At 38.3% G+C, this 22135-nt stretch overlaps 1 protein-coding gene across 1 annotated transcript in view; it reads right to left on the reverse strand.

Moving 5' to 3' along the window:
• TTC6 (tetratricopeptide repeat domain 6) overlaps positions 1–22135 on the reverse strand; it is a 189300-nt gene that overhangs the window by 124052 nt on the left and 43113 nt on the right. Inside the window, exons 2-4 of the mRNA XM_087429089.1 lie at positions 16592–16684; positions 9273–9482; positions 3474–3607 (exon numbers count right to left, since the gene is read on the reverse strand). Coding sequence (XP_087285215.1) covers positions 3474–3607; positions 9273–9482; positions 16592–16684 — 437 coding nt within the window. The remainder of the gene's footprint in view (positions 1–3473; positions 3608–9272; positions 9483–16591; positions 16685–22135) is intronic.

Raw genomic sequence — 22135 nt, forward strand, 5'->3', positions numbered from 1 at the left:
TTCAATACACCCTGCAAAATTCTACTGTTACCCCGACCCCCTAGCCTCATAAGACATTAACCATAACCCTGCTCAGAACAAGCCTAACACGTTCTCTTTAGCTTACGGGAAACCACAATGAGAGGAAGGAGGAGGTGGCTGAGACATATAGTTGAAACCAGTTAAAACCAGTTGAAGGCAACATGGCAGTCTGACTTCACCTGACGTAGACCCCACAACTCATTATATGCTCACTGTAATACATTACCATGCTACATAACACACCCACTGGCGCCATGACAGTTTACAATTGCCATGGCAATGGCAGGATATAACTAAATGAGGAAAGAAATGAGGTGGCACCCTTGCTCCCCAGAAAAGCCTGCCCATTTCCCCAAATAACTGTGAATGTTCCTCCCCTTCCTTGCCTAGATCCCTTATAACAGCTGCCTAATCATCCCAGGAGCTGAGAAGTTGATTTGTGAACATAGTTCCCACTTCTCCATTCTTTGGCCATTGAATAAAAGCTTGTGCTGTTGAACACTCACCTTCGGTTTCGTTTCAAATCAGCAACACCAAACAGGGAAAAACCCTCTGCGGAAGGGATGGCTTGTGGGTATGAGGCCCACCCCCAGGCTCCTCCTCAGAGCTCCTCCAAATGTGGGTTGGAGTCCCACCGGAGTGAGGCGAAATTGGTAACACTACCACTTTGATCTTCTTACATACTCCTTTACCCAGTACAATGGTTCTTTGTTGCTTGCTGCATCCACCTAAACTCCTCTCTCCTAAGTCCTCTCCTCCTCGCATCTGGCCCTATTTCTAGCATAGTGGTCAAGAGTACAGAATCTGAAGTCAGACTGCCTATGTTCCAATCCTGTTTAAAATTATCACTTGGCCATCAGCAAGTCAATTTCTCTATGCCTCAGTAAGTTGGCAATAACAACATTGGTGCATCCTGGATAAAGTTGCTGTAAGAAAGAGAGGACTGAATGCATTCAGAAGAGTATCTCTTACATGGCAGATGTTAGCTATTCTTATCAGTCTCCAGGAAAAATCACAAGGCCAGCAAGACCTGTCTGTTCCTTCAGTTAGGGATAGAATGCTGCCTATCCTTTTGTCCTTTTGTCCATGTCTAAACATCCTTCAAACAATATCTCCAGGATAAACTTCCCTGCAAAATTTACTTTTTTTTTTCTTTTTTACAAATACCTCTTTTTATACATTGCCCTATTCTTGTGCCGCCCATTCTGACCCTTTATCTAATGGGTTAACGCTGGTCTGTCCACCTACTGCTCCGTGTGTCTGGAGAGTAGCGTCATATAAAGAGTACAGACTTTGGAGTTGGCTGGGCCTCGATCAGAATCTCAGTTCTAACTCTTGCAAACTGTATCATTGGCTTCTCTGAAGGTGTTCTATAAAATGAGAATAGAAATCCCTAACCCTTGCCTTTGTAAGAATTGATATCAATAACAGTTCCTGGTCTGTGGAACTCTCAAGAAATGCTTGTTTTATTTTTATTGCTGTCGTTAGTAATTTTCACTGCACAGCACCTAACGCATTGCTAGGCATGATATGTACATTCTTGAATCACTGAAAGAGAGCAGTTTATCTCATTTCCAAAACAGCACAGGGCCCAACAAGATCAGGACATTAAATTTACACATGTTTGAGTGTGGGGGAGAAAAAGAGAGGTAAATTTAAAGAATTTGGAAATGCCTGAGACAGAGACCTAACTGGTGGAGTGAAAGTGGGTGGCCAAAAACCCAGGGATCCCAGGCACTCTGGGTTCCTAAGAAAGGACTGAAAAAAAGAAGGGAGAAAAAGGTGAGCTCTGATGTCAAGCTCGCCTACATCATCATTCTGTCTGGGACAGGTCCTGGCTAGTGGAATGTACTTGAGATTACATTACAGACTTTTTTTCCTTAAAAAAGCATCACAACCCATCTGAAATTCCTATGTTCCCATCATTCTCTAATAAAATAGATCTGCCAGTGAGTATCCCTTGGTTATTGAACTAAATAACACTACGTTTTCAAGAGATACCTAAATTGCCAAGAAAATAATTTAATTTGGGGGCTAGTCACTGGTGAGAAAAGTTAGGTAAAAAATTGATTAAGGAAAAAAGAGCAGTGAATAAAAGATTTCAGAAACATTTTTCCAAAATTCTCTTTTACTATACAATTTTTTTAAATATCAGATTTTTATTCCTCTGCATCTCATTCTTATTTCTCTCTAATGGAAATTTCTGACTTCGGCTCTAATGAATTAACACAGTACTATATATATCAAAAAGATCTACAAATATTTTTGGCATGCTTAGGAAAGGCTGTGTGTTTTTACAGCACCCTCTCCTTAAACAGGACGATTTGTCATTCTTTGAAACACTAAGACATAAAAAAGAAAAGACTCTGACTCTGTGTGTGGCCACGCTACTTTGCTTAATGCACTAAAGGCAAGGTTTTTAGAAAAAAAAAATCAAGAAGTTTCTGCTTCATTGATAATCTGACAGTAACTATTTATTGAAGGTAAAATACTTGTTGTCTGCTGTCGCTATTTGTTTTAATACATAATCTTGCTAACTAAATGAGCTTCAAGCAATGCAGATAAGCAATGGCATGTACAGGGTCACTTAAATGCCAATTTGACTCTTTCATAAACTTTGGAATTCTTTTCCCATGAGTCTATTCTCAGCTACTAAATTGTGAGTAATATCCATTTACAAAGTTTAGGCTGGCCGTAAAAAGGTTGTCTTGCGTGTCTAGCACACCTTTCAGTGCCCTAAGCAACAACAAAAGCTAATAATTAAAGCTTCTTTAAGCCCCCATAAAGAGTTAAACGAAGAAGAATCTAGAATAAACCAACCCATAAAAACCGAGTGGTGAAATAAGGAGAAAATCAGTTTCAACAAGGTGAATGGCAAAAGGTAAATCATAAATCTAAATTGCATTTACAAACTATTATTCAAAGCTGTGGTTGTACCCCTGTGTAATAAGAAACTCTATTAAAAACATAGGAGGGGGATGAAACAGAACATGATAGTAGAGAAAAATAAGACCATCTAAATTACCAAACCGACTGGCCTATGGATGTTTTGTGTTGGGTTATCTTTTATTTTATTTTATCATAACAAAATTAAGCAATATAATAAGCAGTTAATGCAAATTAGGCATTACAGTGACCAAAAATGTCAAATCTAACATGTTAACACAATTTTCTTTTGTCTCACAAAGAGCTATTTTTATTCTAGCTACTGTTATGTCATTAAACTAAGTACCTTGGTCAAAAACAAGAATATAAAGAAGTGTGGAGTATGGAGTACAGCCTATGTATCCTAATTGTATTATCTGCCACAAACTCTTCCTGTGAGATTTAACTTCGATCTCACACATGAATTCCTAAAACATTTAATTTTCCTTTAAAAATGCATTTTAAGGTATAAATGCTACTGAAAACTTCTCTTCAGATGGTGACATTTGTAAAGTTAAGGAAGTTACTTTTTTTTAGGTAGTTTTTGATCCCACAGGGGTTTTGGAGACTTCCTTTGTCTCTGTTTTGGAATTCCTACTTTACTTTTTCGTGTCCGCTTAACTTCTTTTCCTCTGATTTGCAACAATTCTGATGATTTCACCTTTAAAAAAACATAAAGTGTGCTGTTAAGGAAAGTTGTTAACTGAGAGCTAGATCTTTCTCTCGTATTTAACAGTCCAACTTATATTTAAACTCTTAATTGCTATGTATATTTTATAAGAGAATAGAAATCCTAAAGGTAAGCTGATATTTTCCTCTAAATTCATTCCTAAACTTTTACATATACACCTTTATAGCAATAAAAATATTAGCACCATATTTACTTATAAATTTTATTTATTGCCTTAAAACTATTAAAGAAGAAATATAAGGTTTTGTCCTTCCATAAATCTACTCTTCTGGATTGGTATTTTTCATAGAACTTACCCTTAGTCTCTCAGAATTTGGCATGACTGGTGGTTGCAAGCACAAGCCAAAGCGAACTTTAATGCCCTATATAACTACTTTGAGCAATGTTTACCAATTTGTACTTCCTACAATTGTACTGTTTTCTATTTCTACTACTTGGGAAAGATCAAATGCATTTTTGTCTCTTAAATAATTGTCTTTTAATCATTATAGACTTTGGGAGTATTGTTTTCCTAGATTGCTTAGAAAATTTGCAGTGTTCACAGCAATAGTTCATCGAAAGATGTTTTCCTCTATGGGTTGCTCTGTATATTTTTGAGACTGGATTTAAGGAATAAAGCAGAGAGGCTTTCCTTGAGGAAAGCAGAGAGATATGGTTGAATAAGTAGAAGGAGGCCAGATACGGGGAGGTTCTTATAAATTTAGGTAGAGGGTTTGGACTCGCTGCAGTAGTAAGGTTAGAGCTACTGCAATGTCTTGGGTAAGGAAGCGATGATGAATAAGGAAAGCTCAGAGTACAGAGCATTCCATCTCACCATCCAGTTAATGTTTGAATTTCCTCTACAGTGTCTCCATCCATCCTGACTTGAACAGGATCAGGAAGAGAGGACTTGGATACATCCAAAGGCAGCCACTTTCTCTTTGAAACTCTTCCAGTTGTTAGAATTTTTGTTTGTTTTTTTATTATTGAACCTAACAACTTTCATCCACTAATCTCAATTCAAACCTCAGGATCATACAGCCACAATCTGGCTCTCTTCCATTTGACAGACAAATATTTGAATACAGTTGACTCCCCTGGGCCTGTTTTTCCCCTAGATAAGCATCCCCAGTTCCCTCGACTCTACCTTACACGACATTGTTTTGAAGTATTGTGCTTTGTCATCTTGAATGCTCTCCTCCAGTCTCCAATTTGTCAGTATCTCTCCCAGGTTTGGACACCCAGATCTGAACACAATATTTGAGGTGTGACATGATCAGATCAACCAGGAGAAAGACGATCCTCTTTTATGGTATTTGTCAATCAACGCCAACTATGACTGCACTTGTCTTCCTATCACAACACTAAATTATAGCCTAAAACCCTGAAGTCTTTTTCACAATTGCTTTAAGTCATGTCATCCCATATCTATGCACTTAGTTTGTGGACCTGAAGGCAGAATCATACACACATTTATCCCAATTAAATTTCATCTGAGGTCTGACCAACCAAATCTTACCAGTCACATTTGGATGTTATCTGCAAATCTGATCAGTAAATCTTCCATATTCTCATCAAAATTATTAGGAAATCTGCTGAACTAGATGCAGCCCTATTGCAGTCTGCTAGGGACTTTCATGACTAATTGTGCATCCTTTGCATAACCAGTTACAAATCCATCTAGCTGGTACCCTGACTGCAGTCTTGTCTGCAAAACTGTTGTTGGGAGGCGTTCATGAATGGATTGCAGAAACCCCAAGGGTAATAAGAGTATCTCAAGTTTATTGAGTTTTCTTGTATGCCAGGCTCTTCACATGATACTCTTGTGTTGAACTCCAGGGCTAACACTTTTCTGATGTTCAGTCTAGTAATTCTAGAAAATGAAATAAGGTTGGTCTTCCATGGCTTGTCCTTAGGGAACTCTGCTGGCTCCAAGTGATTATCGCTTCCTTTTATAAATGTTCAAACACAATTCTTTTAATGATTCATTTAATCATTCCAGAGTTTTGTCCAAGATCAATGCATATATTACAGAAAGCATAACACTTACCCTTAAAAAAAATAAAATTCAGATTTGCAGTCGCTAGTCTCCAGGCTTCTAGCACCTCTCCCACTGCAGCAGCTCCTCAAAGCTGCTACTGACAGGGGCACAATAGGCTGAAACCTATCTACCTGAGCCCACGGGATCAGGTGTCTAAGTTAACTCTTAAAATCTTTTACCAATCTTGGGCTTCAAGTTTCTTTTATCAATTCTTTTTTTCTTCTTTCTAAACTAAAGATCATTCTCCTTGTCAGATTTAAGAGAAGCAAAGTATGAGTTTATCAGCTTCCTTTTCTCTTTGTCATCTTTCAGTTTATTTAAAACCTCAACGTTTTTCCAAAAATAAATTAAGGCTGCTCTGTCATCTGTTGTCATCACAGTATTCATCCATAATGACGGGGTTATCCTTCCTTTTTTCTCTCTTTGCTCCAAAACTAACATGAAAAAAATACTTTTTTATTCTTAGCTTATTCACAGGCCTCAACCCATTCTGGATCTTAGCCCTTCTTGATATAATTGTTATAGCCACATGCCACTTTCATGTTTATCTAGGGATATGTATTTCTTCTTTCATATTTTGTATATTTTTAAAACTTTGAATGCAATAGATCACTCATAATTGTTTTGAGAAAATTTAGGGCATCCCACATTTCTTAAACTTCCTTCCATTGAGAATCTCAGGACATGTGATATCCATATTTTTTACAGACTTTTGACCTTTTTCCCTCCTAAAATGCTCAACAATCCACTCATGGGCTCTTGTGTCAGTCATTTCTTCACAGAGTCGCCATTATCTAATTTTTCTTTTTGTTGGTCACGACTTAGACTAGAGTCCTAATAACTTTTATTACACTATTGAGCTTCTAAGAGTAGAAATGGTCAATAAAGTAAGGACTGACCAATTCTCTACTTTTTTGCTGAATGAGACCTCTGGCATACATCTGAGCAGTGGAAGTCCTGCATTGCTCCTTTGTCACACCTCTGTGCTAATTCTATTAGCTAGGTCAAAAGAGGTCTTCTTATCCCCCCAATCTGGTCTGGCTTGCTGGAATATATTATTCCTCATTCCTGTGCCAGAGATGCTCGAGAATAACTTTATGGCCTCAAATGTCCAAACAGGGTAAAGTTCATGGATAATAACTGATCTTAAGATGTTAATACAAATAAATAAATATAAGATATTTGGTGAAGATTTGGTGGGATAAGTCATAGGAAGACTTCCAGTGCTATTTTCTATAGCATTTCTGATGTGTCCCACAATATCCCACAACAATAAACCATAAAGTCTTATCAGGCATTCTCTTCTCCTCCCCTTAAAACACTCTGGTTTCAGTTTAGAGCCCTCTTAACCCATTCTCCAAGTCTCTCTCATCAAACCATTCCTCCTAGTTTTGTGAGGGACACTCCATCCCTAGTCAAATTGCAGCTGTGAGTCTGTGTTCTCATACTGTTAATTGTTATGAAAGGGAAGTGTTGCAGAATGGTAAAGAGTGAAGGTTCCAGAATTAAACCACCTCAGTTCAAGTCCTGCCTCTATAACTCAACTAGATGTTTGTACTTGGGCAAGTTATTTATCTTCTCTATGACTCAGTTTTTTCAACTATAAAATGAGGGTAATAATAGGGTTGTTATTAGGAAAAAATAAGATATATGTAAAACACTTTGCAAAGTGGCTGGTACATGGTAAACACTCAACAAATTCTAGCTACTTTAGGAAAGGACTGCCTCTTTTTACCAAAATTAAATAATTTTGCATAATTTTTAATAATATTTAATAGCAGCCACAACAAACCAAAAGAATTAACATTATGGGACTTCTCTAACGACGGATTTAAGTCCCTGACAGGCCGTGGTGGTTAAACCACTGTCCAGAAAATTCGTTTCATTCTTTGACACATTTAGTAGCTAACCATTTGCCTCTCATGCACACATTTTATTTCCAAAGTTCCAATGTCCAGGTAGAAGAATAGATGAAAACACCACCTGTGCCCATCAGCCTAACACTTTTTCATCAAGATGCTATAGTCTTTAAAGATGCTTTCTAAGGTCTCCACACCTAGAAGGTGTCAGCCTAATACACAGGATTCACCTGGAGTAGTTAGCAATGAGTGGATTCACTTAGCCTTGACAGGCTTCACATACCCCAAGTGCATGCTTGAAAAAGACAGCATGAGGCCGGCCCGGTGGCTTAGTGGTTAAGTGCACACGCTCCGCTGATGGCGGCCCAGGTTCGGATCCCGGGCGCGCACCAACGCACCACTTCTCTGGCCATGCTGAGGCCACATCCCACATGCAGCAACTGGAAGGATGTGCAACTACGACATACAACTATCTACTGGGGCTTTGGGGAAGAAAAAAAGGAGGAGGATTGGCAATAGATGTTAGCTCAGAGCCGGTCTTCCTCAGCACAAAGAGGAGGATTAGCACAGATGTTAGCTCAGGGCTGATCTCCCTCACACACACACAAAAAAAAGACAGCATGACTTCTGAAGGAGTCGGTCACCAATCACAGCATAAGTCCGTTCCCCCTGATGGCAGTGGTGGATTTTCTCTGGGCAACTATGACTTGTGGACCTTCCTTATTACCTATTATTCTCAGAAGATCAATATGCTAGTGTCATGCAGGATGAGCCTAAGAAAGTAGGGCTTGAGAAATGAAAAATCAGGAGGCAACTGTACTAATCCAGGGATAAGGTCACCAGGATCCAGACTATGATGGCAGCAAGCAGAAAAGAGAAGAACAAAATTATAAGCAATAATGTTTAGGAGGAATCTAGGCCTTGGTGACTGATTATACGTGAAAGGCAAGGGAAGGGGAAGGTCACGGATAAATGCAAGGTTTCAGAGTTGGGAGTTTGGGGCAAAAGTTGAAGAACTGTTAATGGCCAGTTGACTAGGGTAAAGCATAGTAGGAACATGGTCATTGGTGGGGAGAGGGGGACCCAAAAGGAGAGGTATTGACCAGGAAGGTTGTCTGCGCAAGAAGTGGTATCCATTTGAATCAGTCAGAGGGAGGATCCCTGGTGATAATCAAGATAATAGCTGTGGTTCAGGGAAAAGTGGCTTTTTTTTAAATCCTAATAATAGTGTGTCTATTTTTAAATAAACATATTTAAGTCAAAAAGTGACTCGAATTAAGGAAAAGTACTAAGTAAACAGTAGTAAGGTGATATGCAAATATGGTAAAAATTATTTAAGTTATACATAAATAAAATGAATCTGGGAAACACTCTCACAATAGGAAAAGACTCAGGGGTTAGGACAAACTTAAACGGGGCAAAGTTACAAAAGCTACACACCCGGTCCTGGTCCCTGGTCTACAGTGCCTGACTCCCTTGATGGTAACGGGAAAACTCTCAGGTCAATTTCTGAAAGCTCTGAACTTCTTTCCCTCCTTAAAAATCTGTCTTCTCTCCCCAGAGTTGCAGTTAGGCTTGAGACTAAAAGCCTTCACAAAACAGATGTCCCCTTTTCCCAAATAAGCAATTTGCACACCTGAGGCCCTTTTTTCAGGGTGAACCCGCCCCCATGCCTTGGCCCTTGGCTGGGCCATTTCTTCACACCTACACATCCTCAATTCTCATAACTCTGCTTCCAACATAAATAGTGTTTTACCTTTAATGACATTCTTTTGGCCACTTCTGAATCACCGGTAGGCTGCTCATCTTCCAAACGTTTACTTGAGTCATCTGCTGGCTGAACTTCCAAAGTTTCCTGAGGTTTAAATAGTAGGCTTTCTGCTTCTAAGACGCCCCATTCTGATGTATCCTCTTGTTCAACCTGGAAAATACTTGATACAGCTTCAGGAAGTTCCTCAAGCACAGTCTGTTGGAAAACGTAAGTGTACAAGAATGCTCTTTTTATTGGTCCTTCCAAAGTTTAAAGTCACGCAATGTTTTCTCTCTGACAACAAAATGATTGTGAAATGCATGATTGAAATTAAGCAGAGGTAGTAAGTTTTCTCGGAAGATTTAGAAAAAGTAACTCAAATTGACTTAAGAAAAGTGCAAAGGTTGGCAAATTATTTTCTTCAGCCCTTGTCTCAGAAAATATAGCTACCCCACAGTTATTAGACACCAACTCTAAAGAAATAAGAAGGCTCCAATCTGACCCCACCACACATTCACAGAGTCAAGGCCCACTGAAACATCTGACCTCTGCCCAACCTGAGGTTCTCTGGTCCTGAGAAATGGGATTCCTGCCGGCATGATGCTCTTCCAGAAGCCTGACTTCAGGTCCTCAGAGAAGAGCTGACCCAGAGGTCTCAAGAAGACCACTCAGACACCCCAGCTCCATCCCAAGCCCAAATGAAAAATTCTCACAAAATATCATTCCGACACCTGCTTTGTGTTCCTTAAAAATGTCTCACTGACTTAATCTGTATCTCACCAAGTCTTCAAGAGAGTATCTTTATAGCCATATTTGGGTATTACTCAGTTTTAAACCAAGATTATTTGGGATTATGGAGCACTGGCAGTCAAAACTTGGATTGAGGCTAATTTTTGCCTCAAGTTAGCAGATGATAAAACCAGTCTGATTTACATAAAAGTCTGAATTCTAGAAAATGACTTGAAAATGCAATTGTATCACTTTATTCTTGGACACACTCATTTGCTAATAAATAAAATAAAAGGTTAAGATGGCATACAGTACCAAATACTATATAAGTTTCTTTGTTATGCAAAAAGGGATGGCCAAACCAAGAAATTTAAGTTTGTAAAATGAAACTTTAATCTGGAGCTGGTGTTTTTATAAAGCTACTGATGGTGTTATGGAAAGAGTAAGAGCTTTGTAACCAAATGAGACTTAATTCAAAACCTGGATCTGTCAATTAATAGATGTGTGATCTTGGTCAAGTTACTTAACCCTTTTTAGTCTCATTTTCCTCATTGGTTAAAAGGGATTAATAAAATCCTTTTCATAAAATGGCAGAACAGATACTCTGGGGTAATGTGTGTTATGAGCCCCATACTGTCCACCCATGACAAACATTCATTTTGCGTTCCATAGTTTTGGCACTGTTAATCACTCCCTTTCTTTTGAATTTCTCTGCTCCTGGCTTCCTCAACACACTCTCCCAGGGTTCTGGTTTGGGAGACTGAATAGATGAAGGCACCACCCTCCAAAATAGAAAATGGAGGAAGAAAAGCTGGAGGAGAGGGAAACGGTATTCCTCCAGCTGCAAATGATCCTCTTTAGGACTCTGCCCAGCCTCCCCTCCTCCACAAAGCCTTCCCTGATCCTCTCACTACTCTGTGCCCTGCCTCTATTTTAGCATGTATCACACTGTATTACAATTCTCTGAGTAATCACTGTCATAGTCATCAACGTATATGAGCATTATCTCATTTAATTTTAATCTTCATCACAACTCCATGAAGTAGGAACTGTTTGTAACCCCATTTTATGCATGAAGAAACTGAGGCTTAGAGAAGTTAAGCAACGTGCCCAAGGTCACACTGAGAGTAAGTAGCAGAGCTGTGTTTGAACCTGGACAACCTGATTCCAAATTGTACTCTCTTACCCTCTTTCTCCTACATTCAACAGACTAGTGGTTCTCAAAGTGTGGTCCACAAGTTCTGACAGTCTGCAAGACCCTTTCAGGGGATCTGCAATGTCAAAACTGTTTTTATAATAGTACTAAGGCTTATTTGCCTTTTTCACTGTGTCAACATTTGTACTGATGATGGAAAATCATTGGTGGGTAAAACAGTGAACTAATACTTTTCAAATGATTAATGAATTAGATTACAAAATCATGCAGGAGTAAAAGATCCTTCAAAGAACAAGGTAGATCAATGAATTTTAATATAATAATATATAATAAATTCATTTATCTGGTTTCAGATTCCCCATTGCAACCAATCTTTAAGAAATTACCACTTGTGGACTTTTGGTATATTAACAAAGAAGAGTATCCATAACTATGTAAAAAGTCTATTAAAATATGACTCCCTTTCTAATCTGTATGAGACCAGACTTACTCAACATACTTCAATCAAAAGAACATTTACAACAGATTGAATGCAGAAGCAGATATGGGACTCTCTCTATTAAACCAGATATTAAAGAGATTTGCAAAAAATGTAAGACAATCCTACCCTTCTCACTAAATTGTTTTGTTTTAGAGACTGTTTTTTCCTAAAAAATAGTTTTATGTTAATATGTAATTGGCTGGTTATTATTTTAAATGAATGAACAAATATTTTATATTTTCCTCAGTTTTAATTTTTAGTATGGTAAATATTGGTTGATATAATCCACATAAACAAAAACTCTTTTGGGTCTTTAAAATATTTTTTAAGAGTGTAAAGGCATCCTGAGACCAAAAAGTTTGAGTACTTTAAAACTATAAAGTTAAAAACAAATTGTCTCCCACTTATCTTTTATATCTCAAGCATTTAGCACATTGTAGACCCTCAGCAATTATTTGTGAGTGAGCGAACAAATAAATAAATGAAAAGAAATTATATCAACTTTTTCTCTACTACGTAATTAGTCTCTATTAGAATATTTATTGCACAGTATTATACTCTGTCTCTTTATATATTGGTCTACTCCATACAATGAGCTCCTCAAGGGTAAGAACTGTCTTTTCTATCTGTATCAACCATGCCTAAAACAATGCATGCCACATAATAGGAAAAGGAATGAAGGAATTCTTTGACTTTTTTGATAAGTATGGGAGGACATCATTCTCTATCATGGTTCAAAACTATTACATTTAAAATGGAGGGGGCCGGCCCCGTGGCTTGGTGGTTAAGTGTGCGCGCTCTGCTGCTGGCGGCCCAGGTTCAGATCCCGGGCGCACACTGACGCGCCGCTTCTCCGGCCATGCTGAGGCCGCGTCCCACATACAGCAACTGGAAGGATGTGCAGCTATGACATACAACTATCTACTGGGGCTTTGGGGGAAAAAATAAATAAATAAAATCATTTAAAAAATAAATAAATAAATAAATAAAATGGAGGGTACCCCAAAAGAAAAGACATCTCATTACGAATGCTCTTTTTTAAAAAGAAAATAAGTTGCATCAAAGAACTAAGAGACTTCTGGCCTGTGGCATTGAGATGTTCACACCTGAGGCTGCCCTGATCTGAGGGTAGAGTGTTGGGTGCCACTTAGAAAAAACAGGTCCTTTTGGAGTGGGAGCATGCTGGCCAGTACTGCCCAGACAAATTTCAGCTCAAGAACCTTCTAGAAGTCTAAGGAACAGGTAGGATGGACAGATAGAGTTCTAATCTCTGGCACAGAGTAGGCACCCAAAAAAATGTGTCTGGAATGAAAGATACTACAGAGGAGCCTTTCTAGCATGGTCACGTATCAAGTTAAAAGGTATTTCACCTCCAAGGAAGTAGTAGCTTCCTCACAAAAAGCCAGTGGCCAGAAGAGGTCCAGCGATTGCTTGTAAATGCCAAAGCTGAGGCTATGCTTCCCACAGAATTACAAAGAAATCAATATTTGCTTTTAAATTTTTATTTTATTTTATTTTATTTTTTTTATTTATTTTTAATTTTTTGTTTATTGCAGTAACATTGGTTTATGACATTGTAAAAATTTCAGGTGTACATCATTGTACTTCTATTTCTGCATAGATTACATCATGTTCACCACCAAAATACTAATTACAACCCATCACCACACACATGTGCTGAATTATCCCTTTCACCCTCCTCCCTCCCCCCCTTCCCCTCTGGTAACCACCAATCCAATCTCTGTCCCTATGTGTTTGTTTATTGTTGTTATTATCTACTACTTAATGAAGGAAATCATACGGTATTTGACCTTCTCCCTCTGACTTATTTCACTTTGCATTATACCCTCAATGTCCATCCATGTTGTCACAAATGGCTGGATTTCATCATTTCTTATGGCTGAGTAGTATTCCATTGTGTATATATACCACAGCTTCTTTATCCATTCGTCCCTTGATGGGCACTTAGGTTGCTTCCAAGTCTTGGCTATCGTGAATAAGGCTGCAATGAACACAGGGGTGCATGTACCTTTGCAAATTGGTGTTTTCAAGTTCTTTGGATAAATACCCAACAGTGGAATAGCTGGATCATATGGTAGTTCTATCCTTGATTTTTTGAGGAATCTCCATACTGTTTTCCATAGTGGCTGCACCAGTTTGCACTCCCACCAGCAGTGTATGAGAGTTCCCTTCTCTCCACAACCTCTCCAACACATGTTGTTTCCTGTCTTGTTAATTATAGCCATTCTGACGGGCGTGAGGTGATATCTCATTGTAGTTTTGATTTGCATTTCCCTGATGGTTAGTGATTTTGAACATCTTTTCATGTGTCTGTTGGCCATCTGTATATCTTCTTTGGAGAAATGTCTGTTCAGGTCTTTTGCCCATTTTTTAATTGGGTTGGTAGTTTTTTTGTTGAGTTGCATGAGTTCTTTATATATTTTGGAGATTAAGCCCTTATCAGATGTATGGTTTGCAAATATCTTCTCCCAATTGTTAGGTTGTCTTTTCGTTTTGTTGATGGTTTCCTTTGCTGTGCAGAAGCTTTTTAGTTTGATGTAGTCCCATTTGTTTATTTTTTCTATTGTTTCTCTTGCCCGGTCAGACGTGGTGTTTGAAAAGATGTTGCTAAGACCGATGTCGAAGAGCGTACTGCCTATGTTTTCTTCTAGAACTTTCACAGTTTCAGGTCTTACATTCAAGTCTTTAATCCATTTGGAGTTGATTTTTGTGTATGGTGTAAGGTAAGGGTCTACTTTCATTTTTTTGCATATGGCTATCCAGTTTTCCCAACACCATTTGTTGAAGAGACTTTCTTTTCGCCATTGTATGTTCTTGGCTCCTTTGTCAAAGATTAGCTGTCCATAGATGTGTGGGTTTATTTCTGGGCTTTCGATTCTATTCCATTGATCTGTGTGTCTGTTTTTGTGCCAGTACCATGCTGTTTTGGTTACTATAGCTTTGTAGTATATTTTGAAATCAGGGAGTGTGATACCTCCAGCTTTGTTCTTTTTTCTCAGGATTCCTTTAGCTATTCGGGGTCTTTTGTTGTTCCATATAAATTTTAGGATTCTTTGTTCTATTTCTGTGAAAAATGTTGTTGGAACTTTGATAGAGATTGCATTGAATCTATAGATGGCTTTAGGAAGTATGGACATCTTAACTATGTTAATTCTTCCAATCCAAGAGCACGGAATATCTTTCCATTTCTTTGTGTCTTCTTCAATTTCTTTCAGAAATGTTTTATAGTTTTCGGTGTACAGATCTTTCACCTCTTTGGTTAAGTTTATTCCTAGGTATTTTATTCTTTTTGTTGCAATTGTAAATGGGATGGTATTCTTAATTTCTCTTTCTGCTACTTCGTTGTTAGTGTACAGAAATGCAACTGATTTTTGTATGTTGATTTTGTATCCTGCAACTTGACCATATTCGTTTATTACTTCTAAAAGTTTTCTGGTGGATTCTTTAGGGTTTTCTATATATCAAATCATGTCATCTGCAAATAGTGACAGTTTCACTAAATAGGGGCCGGCCCGGTGGCGCAAGCAGTTAAGTGCTCGTGCTCTGCTGCGGCGGCCTCGGGTTCCCCGGTTCGGATCCCAGGCGCACACCGACGCACCGCTTGGCAAGCCATGCTGTGGCAGCGTCCCATATAAAGTGGAGGAACATGGGCACGGATGTTGGCCCAGGGCCAGTCTTCCTCAGCAAAAAAAGAAGAGGACTGGCAGATGTTAGCACAGGGCTGATCTTCCTCACAAAAAAAAAAAAAATTATTTTAAATAATTAAGATGATGCCTAGGCTAGGTACCTGATAAGTGGCATTTATCATAGTTTCCCTCAAAATGGTATCTTTTCTTATACTTTACATGAATATGTAGTGAATGGCATTAAGTCAAGTTTATTCTATTAAAGAAGATTTCTATTTTTCTAAACCTAACTGATCTTTGTTTACTATACCTACCAGAAGTTTAGAGGTCAGAGGTTTTGATGTCTACCTGTAAATGGCGTCTCCTAGACGCAGCTACCCTAGACATCAGCCTTAAGCCCAAAGCACATGTGGTAAGGCTTCAACACCTTTGTGGATTTATCCACACACCTTTACTGAGTGGCTATTAGTGCCATACATGCTGGGTCCTGAAGCAGGTGATGAGAATACAAAGGGGAAAAAGACATGATCTCAACCCAGAAGCATCTCAAACTCCGGTAGTTCAACCATTTGTGGTAACTCTAACATCATAAGATCCATGGTTTTTGTGAAAAGAGAAGATTCTGTATGTTTTCTAAATATGATATGTCATCCTTAAAGTGAAGGGTGATCTGAGTTTTTATGTATATTTTCAGGAACTAAAGGAGCTTGCTATTTAACGATATCATTTTACAAATTCTTAGTAAAGGAATTGATCATCATGCCATCATTTGTTACGTAAAGGTAGATTTCTATACACAGGGAGACATTTCACATTCACAGGGACTGTTCCAGATTGCTTTGAATCCCGTAAGTATTTTGCCAATGATGGATGAAAAGGAAGCTTTATTTCTGAAACAAACTTCTGTCACCAATTGTCCCTGTTTCTCTACAAAATTCTCCCCTTGTCAATGCTCTTCACAATTCTTCTAGCTAAATAAAGAAAAGGTGATGTTTTCTTAGAAACTAATAACTCTTAATAATTCTCCAACTATCTTCTAGACCTGAATGTCTCTGGACCAAAGGAATTGTTAAAATCTTTCCCTTCTGAAAAGAGTTTCAGGCCGTAGCTCAGAAAGTCTCTGATAAGCAGCAACAGTGAGCTAAAACAGCCAAGACTCCCAATGTGGTATTCAATTAGATGAGCTTACAGTCAAACACATCTCTAAAATAAATCAGAGGAGATTTTTTTTAACACTCTAGATAAACATTCAAGCAACAGGAGGCAGACTATTACTTCAATATAAGCAAGGAGGATTTTTATTAAAGATTACCATTTGAGCTTCCTCAATACTTATCTGTAATCCTTGTTCTGCTTGCCCTTGAGATGTTTTGTGCCAGTACATTTTTCCCATTGAAGAAATATCCTTGAAAGAGGAAAAGAAAAAATTAAAACAATGACAATTTAAAAAATCATTGAGGCATATCATTAAATGCAGCAAAATGTGAGTCAATATAAGGCAGTAAATGAGGAATGTATGAAAGAGAAATATAAACTATTCAATATTATGCAGTAAATAAGAAATACAGGAGACAAAAGATACAACAAAAATGTTTTGTCTATTATTCCAATTTCATGGCTTTTTAAATTATTAACCTCTATAGATATATCATCATGTCCTAATTTAATAGGACAATTAGGTAAAATTAAATCAGATATTGTAAAACACCGCTATTCAATGACTGCACAAGAAAGATAAAATCAAAACTAAAATTTAGTTTAACCAAGAGCAAGAAGAAATATGAATATACTTAAAATTTTAATGGGTATAACTGTTAGTGTCATTTTTATCATTACCAATGCTAATTGCTATGATATACTCTCTACTCAGTTGAAGTGGTAAGAAGATAGCACACTGCAATGTCTAACAGTGAACAGGAATAAAGTGACCCAGGTTCTGCCCAAACTGTAAAGTCACAGACTAGACATCAACGCGCAAGTTATTTTGCTTCCCTTCACCTCAGTTTTCATCTTTAAAATAGGCATTCAGCTACACGAATTTTTAAGGCGTCTTTCTCCTCTAGCCTTTTAGTAATGTCAACAGCAAGACATGAACATTCATCGTGCTTTAAAACTCTACTTTTCTACCTTTTCTTTGCTTCATTAAAAAGATCCAACTGAGGCCCTGCCTTCTACTTCTGCCCTCTTGTCATAAATAACTATAAAACTGAACAAAATATAAGAACAACTCTTTTAGGAATGGACCACAGGCAGTGCAAGAATATAATGACGAAGAGAATGGAAACAAAAACGGTTAAGAGCTAAATCTCCCCAGATTTCTGCCTTACACAATTTCCAGACCACAACAAAAGGACGGGGAAAACACACAGAGCCCACGGGTCTCACTGAGTTGAAGAGATAGAACAGAGTGAGGATAACACAAAGATTTTGTAAGGCACAGTATGGAGAAGAGAGAGCTGATTAGAGAAAGAGCTCCAGAAATCTGCATCCGGTTCTTGAGTCTTTGGCTGAATACCAATCGGCTCCAGCAACGGAAACCCATGAACCCACACAGAGAAAAACTGCCAGGGGAAAAAACAATTACCAAATTGCTGTAAGCCACAATTCCCAGAGCTCAGACATACTGGGAATCATTAGATCTCCCACTAGACATGCTGAATACATGGTATATTCATTATAAACCTCAAAAAGATCATACATTAGTAGTAGCGCTCAATTAGCCTTAGAGTAAAGGCTTCTCTGGACTTTAACAACACTTTAAAATAATACTTGAAAAGATGGAGCTGATCTATTAGAACAAACTCCAACCCTTTACAAAGACAGACAATAAAATCCAGTACTCTACAATGTAAAATTCACATTGTTCAGCACCCAATCAAATGTTGCTAGTCATATGAAGAAGCATGAATATGTGACACATAATCAGGAGAAAAATCACTAGAAAAAGACCCAGAAATGACAGAGATGCTGGAATTATCAGATAAAGATCTTGAAACTTCTAATAGAAATACTATAAATGTTCAAAGATGTAAATGTAATGAGGAGCAAATGTAAAATATGAAAACAGAATCAAATGGAGCGTCTAGATAAAATATATATTATGGAGTTCCAGTTCCTGATGGCGAGGTAGGAAGTTCCTGAACTCACCTCCTCCCATGGATAAACCGAATCTACAGCTATATATGGAACAATTTCCTCGGGAAAAAACCTAAAAATCGGCAGAATGACCCCTTTACGACATGGGAAACCACACTGAAATGGGTAGGAAAGGCTGAGACACAATCTTACCATAAATCTTACCCTACGCACAGTGGCCCACAGCCGGGAGGGACCTCAAAAGCTGGAGCTTCTCCCTGAGGAGGGAAGGGTTTATACTCCACATCGGGCACCCCAACTTTTAAGACCAGCACCGAAGAAACAAGTCCCCAAAACATCTGAAGACCAACAGAGCTTGTGCCCATGAGACCCCAGGGGCCGTGGCCAACTGAGAAACGGCTCTTAAAGGGCTGGTGCGCAGAATCACCCGCCCTAGGGCCCAGCGCAGGAGCAGCCCTTTGAAAAGTGCCAGACTTTATGTGAAAGAAACTCATTTCCTAATTTTAAAGCATTGGTCTGAGGGGCAGGGGCCTGCTGGGATACTCTCTGGGGATGGAGGCTGGTGGGCACCATCTTTTTTTTTTTTAATTTCTCTTCTTTTTCTTTCTTTCTTTCCCTCTTTCTTCTTTCTTTTTCTTTTTTTCTTTGTTCAGCCGGTGCCCTCTTTGCACTCCCCCTCTGCCTCCCCCCAGCCAGTGGGTGCTGTCTTCACACTCTCCCTCTGCCACGCTCCAGAGCGCCAATATCTCCCACAGGGGAGCTTCCACATGCATCTGGTGCTCCAGTTTTTATTTCTGGTGACCCAGTTGTTGCAGCTGCCACTCAGGGGATGCCCCTAGATTGCCTGGCTCTGGAGGCTCTGGAGGCTCTGGAGGCTCTGCGTTCCTGGGTCCCATGGGATTGTCACAACCAGAGAGTCAGTTCTTGGCAGACTGCCACCCCCAGGGCACTGCACAGACAGCAGACTGAAGCACACCCAAGTCGTTCTAAGAAACAGGCCTATTTGCTTGTCCAGGAGCTTTGGCCTAAGGGGCAGGCTTCCAGTCTGGCGCACTTACAGAGACCTCCTACAGAGGCGCTCTCAGGGAACGTAGTTTCCTGCTGGCGCAGGAGACTGGTGGACATAGTTTCTGCTCTCTCTGCCTCGCTCCAGCTGGCTGGTATCTTCCAGAAAGGAATTTATACCTTCCTCTGGTGCCCTGATTTTTGTGGTTGCTGCCAGAGGACATCTCTACATTGCCAGGCTCTAGTGGCCACCAGGGCTTACACTTGTAGTCCCACAGGACTCTATATATTTGCATTATTTAAAAGCTACTGCCTGAGAGTCTGACTTCCAATCAGCCTGAATCTAGGTGCTGACTGAGATCCTCCCCTTTGGGACAATGACTGGTCTTGGCATATCCTCAACATTGGGAGCTATTAAAAATAAAATAGGCTGCTTGGACAATCACAAAGGTTTGAGAGCCAACCACAAGCTAGGGAAGGGTTGAACAACAAGGTTCATCTCCCACATGAGGCCATTCCTTCAAGACTGGGAGGGGTGACTATTTCATCTAATGCATAGAAACCAACACAAAGAGTCAAGCAAAATGAAGAAACAGAGGAATATGTTCCAAGCAAAAGAACAAGATTAAACCTCAGATAAAACATACATTATCTGAAATAAAAATTTCACTGAATGGCATTAACAGCAAAGAAGACATTGTAGAAGAAAATACCAGTTAACTTGAAGACATAGCAATAGAAACCATACAAAATGAATCACAGAGAGAAATAAAAACTGAAACAAAACGAATACTTAGTCTAACATATATTTAATTAGAGTCCCAGAAAGCAGGGTATGGAGGGAGCAGACAATCTCTGTACAAAAAAATGGCCAAAAATTTTCCAAATTTCATGACAACTATAAACACCCTGATGCAAGAAGCTCCATGAACTACAAGCAGAAAACACAAAATGTGCCAAGTACATTATAATCAAAGTAATGAAAACCAGTAATAAAGAAAAAAAATCTTATAAGCATCCAGAGAAACATTAAGTACAAAGAAACAAAGAATTACTGGTGAATAATTACCACTAACTAATACTGCAGGCTTCTTGCCAGAACTATGCAAGCCAGAAGACAATGAAGCAACACGTTTATTGTACCTGTGCTAAAAGAAAATAACTGTCTACAAAGAATTCTATATCCAGCAAAAATATCTTTCAAAATCAAACACAAAATACTTTTTCAGCAAACAAAAGGTGAAAAAAATGTATTGCCATCAAACCTGCGTTACAAGAATGTTAAAGGAAATTCTTCAAGTGGAAGGAAAACGATATTAGATTAAAGTATAAAAACATGATAATAATGAACACCAAATTCAGGATATTGTTCACATTGAAGGAGGGAGGGAATTATTGGAAAGAGGTACAAACGGGGCCTCTACTTTACTTGTAATTTTTCACTTATTTAAACAATCTGAAGTGAATATGACAAAATATTAAATTTTGAAAAATCTGAATGATGAGTACTTGTTCTATAATTGAAATATTTTACAATAAAAATACCTCAAAGAAATTTCTCAATATATTTTATGTGGGTAACATAACAATGTCAAAGATGAAGAAAAGTATCTTAATAAAGAAACCTATAGTTTACCTCACTTGAACATAAATGCAAGAATCCCAGTTAAAATATTTGCAAATGAAATTAATCAGCATATTTGGGAACAATACATCTTGACCAAGTAAATTTTTCCCAGAATCACATGGATAATTCATTGCTAGTCTATGAGATTAACAGTTTAACATGGAGATTCACATGATCATCTCAATAACTGCTGAAGAAAATCATCAATAAAATTCAACACCTATTTCTGAGTAAAAGGTAACTAGAAATAGAAGAAAACTTGCTTAACCCCACAAGAGATATTTGCTGAATTCTGCATCAAACAATGTATTTCATAATAAAACGTTAAACAGATCTGACCCAATACAACAAGAAAAAAAATAATAAGTTGTAAAAATAACATAAGAAAGAAGACCAAAATGACACTATTAATAGATTATGTGACCAAATATGGTGGAAGAAAGAAACTCAACTGAAAAACTACCAGACCAAAATAGAAGTAATAAGTACATCTAGTAAATTCAATAAATAAAATTTCACACTGGCAATAACCAGTTAAGATCACATTCTCACAATAAAAATGAGCCACTAATATAAGCAATGAAATGAATGAATCTCAAAAACATTATGTTGAGCAGAAAAAGCCAGGTTAAAATGGCATCAGAATAGCCAAAAATAGCCTCTCTAAAACACCCAATAAAATAAGACAAAAATATATGAAAACTTTAAGTATTTGTCTAGTAAGTCCGATGCCTGGGTTTCTTCAAGGACAGTTTCGTTTAACTGCTTTTTTCCTGTGTATGGGCCATGGTTTCTTGTTTATTTGCATGTCTCACAATTTATTGTTGAAAAGCTTATAGCAACCCAGGGAGCACTTATTCAGTAAAGACTAATGAATCTCAGTAGGAACAGCAAGTTATTTAGTGTTTTAACTTGCCCTTCTCCCATGCTCTGCTGTCCAGCTAAGTAGTAGCCTTGAAAAATAAAGATAAAAATAAAATAAATATTTTAGTGACTTTAGGCCCTGTGAATGTATAGGTTGATTGTTTTGGGTTAGTCTCAGCCTATCAATAGTAACGCTGTTGGTTAGAAATGCCTGGGGCACTCCCCTGGGCCTATACTATTTGTGGCAAGCCCCCACAGACATTT

Source organism: Ceratotherium simum, chromosome 3, assembly GCF_057802395.1.
Source record: "Ceratotherium simum simum isolate JZ-2026a chromosome 3, ASM5780239v1, whole genome shotgun sequence".
In the NCBI taxonomy this organism is placed as follows: Eukaryota; Metazoa; Chordata; class Mammalia; order Perissodactyla; family Rhinocerotidae; genus Ceratotherium; species Ceratotherium simum.